This window comes from Arvicola amphibius, chromosome 5 (assembly GCF_903992535.2).
Source record: "Arvicola amphibius chromosome 5, mArvAmp1.2, whole genome shotgun sequence".
NCBI classification, from domain to species: Eukaryota; Metazoa; Chordata; class Mammalia; order Rodentia; family Cricetidae; genus Arvicola; species Arvicola amphibius.
In genome coordinates, this window is record NC_052051.1 from 150,781,970 (window position 1) to 150,795,081 (window position 13,112).

The following is a 13,112-nucleotide window of genomic DNA, read 5'->3' on the forward strand; positions in this document are numbered from 1 at the left end:
CCTTCTTTTAATCTTGTCTGTTTGTGTTTCTGAAGCCCTGGGATCTTCTTTAGAACACCACCGAGAGGCGCGCATTCTGGTGGGTGTGGCATTCCTCCCTTCCGGTTTTGCCTGTAGCGCTACATCCATCGGCAAGCTGGTTGGAAAGCTGCTGGGATGAGGCCATTTCCCCTTCGTTTTTCATTACTATGTGGCTCTCTGAATTTGCTTAGCCCTCTTTGTAGCTTTTACACACCCACATTTCAGAACTCCAGAAGCAAAACACACATGGTTCTCAGTCTTTAATGAATTCCCTACTCCCTGAAAGGGAAGAGGTCAGTGAAAAACACATCAGATCAGTGTTGTCATGCTCACCAAACACAGGAGGATCATGGGAGTCAGCCTGTACCAGGTCACAGGTTGTCATTAGTTGAACCAGCACCTCACAAGGATTCTTGGAGGAGAACTCGGCACTGCTAACCAACCAGAGCTACAGAGGTGACCACACAGTGTCTGGTTCTCTGGGCCCTTAGACAGTTAGCACATTTTCACAGGGTGAGAAATGCCTCAGGAGCCAAAAGCAATACTAAAGGAAACTCCTTGTACAGGGTACTCCATGCCTGGGTGGGCTGAGCCTACGACGTGACTGTATGGGATTTCAGCAGCAAAGAAGGAGGAGGGATCTGCTTTCAAGTAGCTACTTCCATTTGTAGTCTGTCTTAGTTTCCCATTTGTCTTTGACGAGACAGTCTTAACTTCTTCATTGAAAACTATTTCGAAAAGTTAAGCCATTTTCGTTTTTCTGATCTCACGTGCCTCTGGGAACGGCAGGAAGAGTGGATGGATGCGGGAAGCACTGGCAAGACCTAGAGAAGTGCCACTTCTGCCCTCCTTGGTATGGATGAGGTTTACTGCCAGTTAAGAAGCAGCACAGGTTTGGGCAGTGCTCTCTGGTGGTTTGTTCGTCTCGTGCTCCACCTACCAGAAAGCACAGGAGATCAGTATATCCAGCCTTGCTTCAGGCCCCCAAACTGCCTACTTGCTGATTTATCCCTAATTAGCTACACAGGACAGGAGCCAGGTTGTCTTAATTAAATAGAAATAATTAGCTTGTATCAATTTATATTAAATAGAACACCTTAAATTTCTTCATAAATATGTTTAAGGTGTAAGTTTGCTATAAAGAGATGGCAATTGAAGACATAAAATTTTTCATTCTCAGCTGGGCAGTGGTGGTGCACTTTAATCCCAGCAATGGGGAGGCAGAGGCAGGTGGATTTCTGGGGTTTGAGGCCAGCCTGTTCTAAAAGAGCTAGTTTCCAGGACAGGCTCCAAAGCTACAGGGAAACCCTGTCTTGAAAAACCAAAAATAAATAAAAATAAAATAAATAAAAAATAAAAAAAACACCTCATTCACTAACTAGGTATACACATAGTATAAATTGTAGCCTTTACGGCCTGTTAAGATTCCTTCTTCATAAGGCTGCTTCTTTCTCTGAGCCCAAGTAGAGACAAAGCCGGGACACTGTGTGTGAATTCCTCATCAGGCAGAGTTGCTTTCTGGACCATGGTGCGAATGGTGGTTGTGGGACAAAGCACTGGCAGTCTCAAGAACTTATTAAATAAATACATAATGCAATATTATACTTATATACTATATATTTATATAAAATAATATTTTACCTTTTTGTTTCCTATTCTCATCTAGATAACACACATATGCTATGGGCTTAGGACTAGCATTTGATATAGAACTCTTGCTCCCCAGAGTCCAGGTACCCAATGTGCCAAGGCAAAATGCTAATGCCTACGCATTTCATGAGTAGAGTCGCTCAAATTGTATTATTTTAATTTCCGCACCAACTCAATGAATTGGAGCTCAATTTCAGAGAATTTAAAAACCTTGCTTTCTCCCCATCCCAGTCCCATCTCTCCATGTGTGTAGTGCCTGCAGAGTCCAGGAGAGGGTGTTGGGTCTCCTGAAACTAGAGTTACTGGCAGTTGATAGGGGCTGAGAACTGAATTTAGGTCTTCTGGAGGAGCAACAAGTGCTCTTACCTACAGAATCATCTCTCCAGCCTCAATTTCAGAGACTTTTAAGGAAAGAAACTTGGTTTAATTAATTCACTTAAGCAATCAATGTATTGTACTATTTATGTATTTGACTGTACTGTAGGGGTTGAAATATCATAGGTGACCTTAGGCATTAGTAATTTGTTCAATAGTTGTTGACTTTAGCTGCTATTCATGTTTTTTATTCTAACATGCTTAATAAAGACAGATTATACTTTTTTGAATTAAAAGTATGTGTGTCAAAAATATCAGTGCCCATGTTAGTATCATGAAGAGTTTCCGTGGCAAATGCGGCTCTCTACTTACCATTTGTTTCCTTGACCAAACACCCTCCTGAGTTGGCATGGCTAGATCATTCAAATGAGATGTCTTTGCTGTTTTCTTTCAGAAAAGAAAGCTTTCTCCAGTTACTGCTTCTATGGCGTGAAAAGAGGCCCTGAGAGCAATACAATTCATAACCAGATTGTGTCCATCATGAAGACTTGGATGTGAACTCTTGTTGAAAAATTTTTGATGTTTTAAATTTGTAGTAAACATTGACTCAACCTAGCCAAGTAGAGTTCTGCAGAGCTCTTTTTTTTCTTCTCAGAAAGTTTACATACTGCCCCAGAAGGAAGAATTATTATTTCTTGTTTAGTTGCTAAGATTATGAGTGTTGTTTTCTATCTGGGAAGCAAGGTCACTATGGATTCTGAGTGTTGGCTTGAGCAGGCAGGTCTGCAGAAGATGGCGTGAGCGGCGGAAGATGGTGTGAGCTGCGGAAAGATGTTCTTTGGGCTGTGGGAAGTAGGGGCATGGAAACAGCGAAACCTTCTCTCGATGGTGCAATATTTAAAATCACCTTTGTTTTTGGCTGGAAGCCTTAGATGTGTACGATTGGTCTTGCTCATTTTACAAACAGGGAAACCAGCAGGGTAAGATCAGGTTCCTTACAATTCTGACAGCCTTACAAATTCTGTGAGTTTGTTCTCTGGTACAATTTCTCTAGCCCTGGGTGAGGCTGCCAGGCTTGTGCTCAAGTTAAAGGAGTGCTGGCACGTTGTTGGATCAGGGATCACGGTGCTTGTGCAAGCCTGAGGACCTGAGCGCTGTCACTGGCACTCACACAAAGGTGGAAGGTGACATCTCACTCCATTGTTGGCCTCTGGCTTCCACGCGTGGGTTGTGGCACATACATAGCTGTGATTGACACGCATGCACTTTAGCCTCCACATATGTGCTGTAGCACACACGTGCCTGTGATTGACATGCATGGGCCCCGATGTATCCCTTGCTGTGCTCTGGAACATTTAAAGAGGCATTCTTTATTTGTCTCTTCCTTTTGTCAGCCCCACACATCAGGGAGGTCATGCACTGTTTATGTGATATTCACACCTGGGAAAATGGCACACTGGTACTGGTTATGACAACGTGTGTTAGCACTGTGTCTTATGGGGCATGTTGTAAGTGTCTGTCTCACTGCAAAGAGCAAACGTGTTCCTCACCTCTGCAGTCGCTCTCCCAGGACTTTGTTGCATTGATTAAAGTAAGATTGAAAGCGGGCATGGAGGTGCCTGCCTGTGATCACAGCATGCTGGAGGCTGGGACAGGAAGATTGAGTTTGAGATCAGCCTGTGTACACAGTGAGAACCTGTCTCAACCTCTACCTGCACAAAAAGATCCATTATTTCCCCCCTTTCGATATAAGATGCTCCCAGCGGTGGCCACTCCTTGTCATGGCAGGAAATTTGCATCACTTGGGCATCCTTTTGAGAAACTCAGGTTTGCAAAGGTCCATTGACTTCCCCAAACTGGAAAGCCTCAGGAAATTGTCTATTGCACATAGAACTTTCTGTTTTTAAGTGTATTATTTATTGTTGGCAAGTCCTCAATGATTTGTGTTTTCTGTCAATCAGATTAATTGATGTAAACGTGTTTCATGAATGTCAAATGATATTTTAATTTTATTGCTTTTTTGTCTGCTTGACATGAAGTAAAATAAAAGTTCCTGTTGATTTGGGATTTAGCTTGCATTCTTGTGCTAAACATACATCTCTTCTGAGCTTTACATGCTTCTTCGACTCTCTCTCTCTCTCTCTCTCTCTCTCTCTGTGTGTGTGTGTGTGTATGAGTGAGTTCAGGCTCCTTGCCCCTGTGTGTGTATGTGTGGGGGTGAGAGGATCACCTTGGGCCACTCTTTGTCTTCCACCTTGTTTGACACAGGCCTTCTGTTCCTTGCTACTGTATATGTCAGACTAGCTGGCTTTTGAGCTTTTGAGGACTTTCATGTCCTCACTTCTCATGATGTAGAAGCCCTGATGTTACAGTTGTTCCTTGTAGCGCCTGCACTATGGGACGGTACGTGAGCCGGGAACTAAGCTGGAGACTTAAACATGCACAGACAGACAGAGACACGGGGACACGGGTAATTCTTGATACAAGAATGCCAAGTGTATTGTGCTCCAGGGAAGCTTATATAGGGATCCTTAATTGATAACCACGCCCCAGCTCTCGGGATCTTTCAGCTGCAGGCCTCATCAGAGCCCACTCCCCTGCCATCAGAGTCTTGTGCTCAGAGCAGCTGCAAGCACAGGTAAACAAGGTGTTTTTCTCAGTTCACTCCAGCAGGCAAAGGGCCTGAGGCAGGCAAAGAAAGTCAAGGGGTCAGGGGTCTGCAGCCCCCAACAGTTCCTCAAACACCTGACTTTTATGTGGGTGTTACGGATCAGAATCCAGGTCCTCACACTTGACCACTAGACTTTGCCCCCTGAGCCACCTCTGCGGTCCCTAACCTCTCCCCTCTTCTCTCATAGATCTAAAGCACATCCATAGCATCTAAGCAAGGACATAATATGCCTATCGTGTTAAAATTTCATGAGAATGGCAATTAGGGAAGTGTCTAAAAGAGTTCTTAGGGGAATGATAATGGAAAAATAATTTGAGAAATACTAGTCTAAGGTAACGTTAAGTGGGATTTCCTATGGCATATCAGGAATTCTATAAACTGCCCAGACACTATAGGCTAAAGGGCAAACCCATTCTTGGCATCTGTCCTGGCAGGGAGAAGCTATTAGCAACTCCAGAGTGGGAGAGATTTGATGTTTTTAATTCACTGGTTGGTCTTTTGGCGGATGGTAATAGGTTTAGAGTTCAGTCTCAACACAGATAATCCGCAGTGGTCACTAGGTCACATGGGGTCAGTGGAGGGTCATTGTACACTCTCATTTCTCTAACCATGACCTTTCTATTCATGGGCCTACCAAGGACGCACTGGGGTGGCCAAGGACAGAGTCCTCACCCAGGGCAGTCTGCCTGATGAGCTGTCCTCGCCAGGCAGCTCTGCATCCACCCTGCGGCACTATAAGAGACACAGACAGTTGCACTTTTTTTGTTGTTTATTTGCATAATCCCGCCCACTTCCCCCTCTCCCCTTCAGTCGTCAGACTGTCCTCCCTGTCCAGTCCACCGGTCCAGGCATCATTCACCTTGGGTTGCATCTCCCTTCCCAGCGCGTTGGTGAGCAGCTGGCCCGATCGACACAGCACCTACTGGGAGTACGTCTCGCCATCTTTGTTTCAGGCACTCCTGTCTTTTGCAGTGTGGCTTCAGGCCACGCCCACATAAACAATGAACACAGAGCTGAGCTGGAGTTTTCCCCCTCCTCTGTCTGCTGGGTTGAAGGAATCATTTATGAGGCCTCAAGTGTGAGGTAGAGAGGCATAGATCCAAGAGAGGATGGTAATTGATGTGTCTGCCTAACCGGTTAATGTACCTGAGTCTTTGATTTGCTTATGACAGAATCAGAAGGTACCATTTTTTTTTTTCTCCAGCCTTTGCCTAATCCCCCTTTTGGGAAACAGGTTCTTGCTGTGTATTTGAGACTGACCTTGAATACAAGATCTTTCTGGCTCTGCCTCCTGAGTGCTGAGTTTAGAGATAAGTAACCACGTACAAGCAGAATGCACCATTTCCACTGCATCATGGGCCTGCCTAATGTAGGGCTCATGGGATCTGAAGAAAGCTAAGCAGTGTGGAAGTGACATGATTTCTTTTCATATTCATATTTACTTTATGCTCTTACAAAATGCATTTTTTCATTGGTTTCTGTTCATGTCTTTCAAGGCTGCTGCAGCAGCTTTCCGGCTCCTCCGTCATTCTCTGAGTGTCGGGAGCTTGTGATTTCCATCAGTGTAGGGCCAGCAGCTGGTAACAGCCTGCTTACACTGCGGTCCTTAGAATTATGCTTGCCCATGTTTTTAAATGCTAATAAAGTTGCATAAGCTTTTACCTGAATTCTTCCCTGATGGCAACCAGAGAGGCCTCAGTGATGGTGAGGCTGCAATGAAGTCACCATTCTCCTCCCTCTCCTCCCTTGAGAACCTTGTCTTCTGGCTGAGTGGGTGGGAGCAACAGTAACATCCTGTCCCAACACTTTCAAGGACTGTTTCTGGTATTGGCTGTCTTAGCTTGAAGTCCCCTAGAAGGAGATCCCGAGAGAAGGATTTGAGATCACATAGTGTGTTTCGGAAGTCAGCAATGAAACTGCAGCCGAAGAGGAAGTGAGGTAGGGATGCAAAGGAAATGGAGAAAGAATGTGCTGTAAAGGGCTGGGGAGATGTCTCAGACCCTAAGGGTGCTTGCCAAGCCAGTCTCAGGACTTGAGTTTGACCCTTGGAACCTATGATAGAAGGAAAGAATTAACTCCTGAAAGCTGCCTTCTGAGCTCTGTGCATATAGATGTGCCCCTGTACACACACACACACACACACACACACACATCCTTGGAAATGTGCTATTAAGTAAATTGCCATTGTGGGAGACTGTGCTTTAATTTCCCCATAGAAATTGTGAAAGACCCCCCCAGTGTGGGGAGACACTCACTCAAGTCTCAGGATAACACGACCCCCCCCCCCCCCCAAGTAACTCACAAGAGACCGTCCTTGCTGCAATCACATGAGGTTTAATCGATGAGATGGGAACCAGTGCACTGTGGCCGAGACTCATAATCCACGCAGGGGAAGAGTTCGACCCCAAATGACCTGGAGAAGGAGTTTTTAAGGGAAGAAACCACAACCCAGTGATCCGAAAGGGGCAGGGAGGGTGTCATAGAAAATTCCGAAAATACCAGTGATGACCACAAGGGGGCAACTCCCTGCCTCTCACGATCACTCCCAAGGTCATAATCAGCTAGTTCCTGAAACACAATATTCCAAAAATACCAATGATAATCACAAGGGGGAAACTCCCTGTTTCTCAAGATTATTCTCAAGATTACAATCTAACTTTATCTTCAGCTAGTCACTGAACCCGCTAATCCTAGATTTCTGATTCTTCTCTTCCTGCTTAGATTTTTGGTTATTTTCTTCCTGCTGGGGGGGGGGTGTCTGGATTTATCCAGGTCTTTTAATTGGAAAACAGTACATGGGTTAGTCCGACCAAAGGATGCAGTGCTGGGAGTTTGTATCAGAAAGCTGGAATTCTGAAGTGCTATAAATTGGGTGACTTAAACAAGAGAGATCCCCTGTCACTATTCTAGGATTGAAGTCAGAAATCAAGGTGTTAACTGGTTCAGTCTGAGCACTATCATGGAAGGGTGTGTCGTGGGCCTTTCTCCTTGAATTGCCGATGGCCATCTTTTCTGTCTCTTCCTAGTGCTTTCCTTCTATGCCTGTCTCCTCTTCTTTAAGGACAACAGTTACATTGAAGATTCATTCCTAGCCTCTCATTTTACCTCGAGCACCTCTCTAAAGACCCCATCTTCAAACAAAGTTTCATTCTAAGGTCCTGGGGGCTTGGACTTCAATGTTAGAGTTTGGAGAGGAGACACAATTTAGCCAACTCCCAATGTCATCAATTGAGGGTGGGTCTCAGTTTGCCTTATTTTCCTGACACATCCATCCTGACATGCATGTGGCCAAAGTGGGCTGAGTCAGGGTTGTTGGGGGTGGTAAAGTACTCCCTGAGTGTGGTGGTCATTGCCTATAATCCCAGCATTTGGGAAGCTGAGGCAGAAAGATCAGTAGTTCAAGGTCAGTCTCATCTACAAAGGAAGTTCAAAGTCAGATTGGGCTTTATAAAACTGTGTCTAGAGAGAGAGATCAGGATGGGGGATAGAGACCTAGGTTTGTAGTGCACTTGGCAGAGTGCTTGCCTTGGATGCATGAAGCCCTGGCATTGATTCCAACCAGCAGCATGGTGGTACACGCCTGTAATTTCAGCATTTGCGATGTGCAGGTAGAAGGATCAGAAATTCATGGTCTTTCTCTGCTACACAGTGAGTAGAAAGAAAGGCACTTGGCTATGTTTGCTCCAGGTTTGCTGCTTTGAGGATGTAAATACCCAATTCAACAATCTAACTTCTTCACTTTCTTTTAGTGGAGGAATTTGTGGAAGGGAGATGAATAGAAGAAGGATATACTTTTGTGTGTTTTTCTTCCTGTGGAAAAACAAGCCTTTTAATGCAAGAGATCACATCTGTGCAGAGTCCAGTAAAATCAATATGTAAGCTGGACACTTTTCAGTTTACGTGCTGATTGATTCAAGACGCTGAAGTCATTTTAGCTTAAATTAGTCGGAACCCACATCAGTTTCACAACATGTATTTAGTAATCAGGAAGGATAAAATAAGGCCCCCTTCAGGGTGCTGTGCAGGGAGTAATTGACAGCAATAATGAAAAACTCTAAAAATCCTCTGTGGAAGTTGTCACTACTGGGGAATGACCACCGGAGGGCAACAGAGATCACAGCATAGGATCATGTAGAGCCGCTTCAGGAAGGTCCAGCCAGGAGCAAAGTAGCTTTCCTCTGAACCCTTTCATGACCCCAACAAAACAACTCTTAGCCATTCATTCCATTCATCAGATATTATCTACTATGTGCTGGCTATTGTTTCGGAGGTCCTTGGGATACATCAGAGAAAGAATTAACCTGCTCTGAGGAGCTGACCCTCCAGGAGGGTTGACAGACCCTACCAATAAACACAAGTGTTGTGTATTTTCTAGTACTTTAAGCAAGTTTGTATAGTAATGATAGTATAGAGATGCGTGCTGTTATCAAGTGCCTTCCACATAAGCTCATGATACCCGAGATGCAAGTACCATCATCTCCTATAAAGCAACAGACTGGAGTGTACTTTGAATAGACATCGGTTTCTTTCCGGAAAAGTAAAGTAGATTTAGGCTGGAATTGGTTATCTATGGATCAAAGTCAGATTGCCAAGGCCTCTTCTGGCACTGCAAGGTCCAGTCTGAAGACCTCTCTGCGGAGCTGGGGAGGTAGAGGGCTGCTCCGAGTGCCACCCTGCGGCAGGCGGCGGACGAACGGGCCGTGGCACAGAGGGCGGGACCGGAGGTGGGGCTAGAGGTGGACCGGGGCGGGGCCAGAGAGAAGATGGGCGGGGCCTTCCCCGCGCAAATAGTCCCTGGCTAGTTTGTTCCAAGTCGCAGCCCGTACGGGTTCCTGCGGCCGCCTCCCTTCCCTTAGTGGCGGAGGCGCCGTCACATGACAAGCAGCAGGCCGGAACTGGACGGCTTGCGTGAATTGCAGGAGTTTGACAGCAACAGACGGCGACGCCGCGGAGTCAGAGTGTATGGCCGAGGCCGTGAAGCCCCGCCGGGCCAAGGCCAAGGCCAGCCGGACCAAAGGCAAGGTGAGGATGCTGTCGCTCCCACGCTAGCCCTCGGCTCCCCGCGCGGAGCCGTAGGGTCCCGTGCGGTCGGGCGGCTGTCAGGGCCACTTGGCCGCCTCCCAGTCTTGACCTCACTGGGCTTTTATCTTCTGCTCGTCTTCTTGGCTTCCCACACCAAAGCCTTTTCCTCCTTAGTCCCATCTCTGACTTCCTATCGTGTCCTTTGTAATATGGGAACATTTTCAGCCTCAGGAAATGCACGGAGAAGGTCCGTCCTTCCCTTGGGAGGTATGGTTTATGGATTTCAGGGATGTGTCAGTCCTTCGTTTTCAAAATTCAGGGCAACAGTGTTATTTCCTATGAATGTGGTTGTTTACAGTGTGAAGTGAATATCCAGAAATCAATACAGGGCAAAGACTGCACAGTAGGGATGGATTTGAATTTTCTATGTTTTCTGGATTGTTGCATGCCATAAGTGTGGTTTTAAGTTGACTTGTTTTAGGTACGTTTTGAATTTTTCATTTTGCTCCAATTTACTTGTTGCAGTGAACAAATTAAAGTTTACCCCAACGAGGCGGTCATACCTATCTATATATATTTATATCTATATATTTAAACAGGGTTTTTAACCTGCTTCTGTCTTTGGATTGTTGGGAATAAATATATGCCATCACACCTGACCATTGGATCTAAATAACTTTGCCTTAATCCCAAACCCCAGAATTGGTGATGTTACTAAGTCCAAAGTATAATTTTGTGTGTGTGTGTGTGTGTGTGTGTTTGTGAACAAGTTTTAACAGCAATTTATGGGAACTTTAATAGAGTGTAAAAGAAGTGCGTGGATCCTTTTCTGAAATGTAGTATAGAATTAGACACATCAGAGTCACAAATTTCTTTTTCTTTTTTCTTAGAGGTAATTTTATACACACACACATGCACACACACAAAATATATATATCTCCCAAGCTGACCTCACTGTGTAGCCCAGGCTGTACTTGAACCTGAGCCTCCTACCTCATTCTAGAAACATTACTTTTCAACACACCTTTTATTTATTATTATTATTATTATTATTATTATTTTACTTTGGGTACTATGAGCATTTAAAAATAGAAACCTCTGTGTGTATGGTGAAGGGACCTGAGTGCAGATTTGGTTGGACATTGTTCTTGTGAATGTTTGTGCCCAGAGGTCAGTCTCAGGGATTTTCTTCAGGAGGAGCTGGTTCCCTTACTTTTTGAGACAGATCCTCTGGCTGGGACTTGGGGATTGCTGTTTAGCTTAGGTTTGTTGGGGGCCATGACCTAGGATCTGCATGTGGGCTCTGGGGTTGGAACCCAGTCCTCATGTTTCTATGGCTAGCACTTTATGCAGTGTGCCACCTTCCCACTGTTAGACACATATATATTTGGTTTTTCAAGACAGGGTTTGTCTGTGTATCTTTGACTGTCCTGGAACTCACTCTGTAGACCAGGCTGACCTTGAACTCAGAGATCCGCCTGCCTCTGCTTCCAAAGTGCTGGGATTAAAGGCGTGTGCCACCATGCCTGGCTCAGAAACATTTTAAGAAAAGTAATTGGCTTGATCAAGAACTATCACAGACAAACAGTTAACCAGCCATGCATAAACCCCTTGAGCCTGGAATTGGTGGTTAATATGAGTTATCTATAGAGAACAGAATATTAAATACTAATAATCTGTTTTCCCCCCTCAGATAAGTGATAAAACTACAACCTAGACAGGTTAAATGATTTCCTGAATAATTCAGTTAGCATGGTTTAGCTCAAGGGAAAGCCAGAAATCATGGCTTTCAGTCCAGTAACTTAATCATTATTTTACATATGTGTCTGTCCAAAGATAGCATATTACAGACACCTTAAAAACAGTCAGTAAAGAGGATCCTCTCTTTATTTTGTTTCATATAATTTCTAAATTAAAAATGAAAATCTTAAGCTTTTAAATCTTATGAAAAATGATTTGTCTATTTTATCAACATATTTCAGGCAGTTTTCCTACTTACACATCCAATACTCTATTTCCCAACTGATGAAGCTTATGTTAAAGCTCATTTCCAAGACATTAGCTTCAATTAGCAATCTCATGCACTCTTTGCCCCGTCCTCCAAATCTTACCGGTCACTGAGAGTTGAATTTCTGCATGATCTGGTTCTTCATCATAACTGTTGCAACTCTTGCAAGGAGGGTTTTTGCTGAACTGCCCTCACTTTCACATTCTTTCTTACTGCAATTCTCTGAACCGAAGCTAGGTTGCTACATGCATATAAATACACACACATACATATGCATATTACTGAATAGATAGACCAGGCTGGCTTCACAGAGATCAACTGCTTTCGTTTGAGTACTGATATCAAAGGTGTAAACCACCACGCCTGCTAGATTGCTCTTTTTTAAAAAGCCTTCCAAACGCTGAATATGGTGGTGCACACCCATGGGCATGGGAAGCAGAGGTAGGCTGATCTCTGTGAGACCGAGGCCTGCATGGTCTACATAGTTCCAGGACAGCCAGGGATACATAGTGAGACCCTGTCTCGAAACAGAGAACAAAGCCAAAAAATTTTTAAAAAGGTCCAAAGCTCCACCCCCCTAAAAAGTTCTATAGTTTTCTAATTTCACAGAGGATGGGACCAGAAGCATAATTTAAGGACCCTAGCCCCAGCTTCCCTTTGAGCTTCTGTCACACCCATACCCATCTCACCCTGTGTAGTTTCCTGCTTTAGAGCCTCGGCCTCACCCTGCCAGGCTCCCTGCCCAGCTGCTGCTTGTCTCCGTTTACGCCGTGCTCACTCAGAACTTTCCCGTATCATCCTCGCGATACTCCCTCTGCCAGCAACACTGAGCCACTTTATGTTCCTCTTTTCATCTGTAGCAACTTTGCTGGCCACTGTCTACTCTGTCAGACAGTGAACTCGCTGAGCGAGGGATCACTCTTGTTCCCAGTGCCTTTCATAATTCCTGTAGTCACCTGATAAGGTTGACTGGGTTTAAAAAAAAAGAACCAGCCTTGAAGCTCGTGTCCAAGCTTTGTCACTGAAGAATTTAATTTTTCTTCAGAACTAGCATAAGAAAACAAATAGAAAATGTCCATGACTCTCATGCTTGCCAGTCTAAGAAAACGGATTTGCTTTAGGGTAAGTAGCTGCAGTTGTTAATGCTGGCTATTGTTTGGACATAGTTATAAACTCCTGTATCATTGAAACTTCTCTGTGATGAGCAGATTCCAAGGCATAGTTCAGGAAGGGTAGTGTCATGTGCTGTTGTGTGTAGTAGAGAGCTGTGGCTTCTGGATTTGTCAGACACATTCCTCAGTGGTCAGTAATCTGGTAGGTGACTTCAGGATGACAGGCTGTGGTTAGGAATCTGGTGTTTACTACTGGATACTTTAGATGTAACCTTAATGATGTTTTTACTCTATTAGTATGTGTCTTTGTAAA

At 44.6% G+C, this 13,112-nt stretch overlaps 2 protein-coding genes across 4 annotated transcripts in view; both read left to right on the forward strand.

Annotated features, from left to right (window-relative positions):
* Positions 1-4,053, forward strand: part of Pstpip2 (proline-serine-threonine phosphatase interacting protein 2) — a 75,322-nt gene extending 71,269 nt beyond the window's left edge. Inside the window, exon 15 of the mRNA XM_038331180.1 lies at positions 2,441-4,053. The gene's annotated coding sequence lies outside the window, so the exon portion shown is untranslated. The remainder of the gene's footprint in view (positions 1-2,440) is intronic.
* Positions 4,054-9,552: 5,499 nt separating this feature from the next.
* Positions 9,553-13,112, forward strand: part of Epg5 (ectopic P-granules autophagy protein 5 homolog) — an 89,721-nt gene continuing 86,161 nt past the window's right edge. For all 3 annotated transcript variants that reach the window (XM_038329696.1, XM_038329697.1, XM_038329698.1), the window contains exon 1: positions 9,553-9,679. In XM_038329696.1, the coding sequence (XP_038185624.1) occupies positions 9,620-9,679 (60 nt within the window). In that variant the 5' untranslated portion in view covers positions 9,553-9,619. The remainder of the gene's footprint in view (positions 9,680-13,112) is intronic.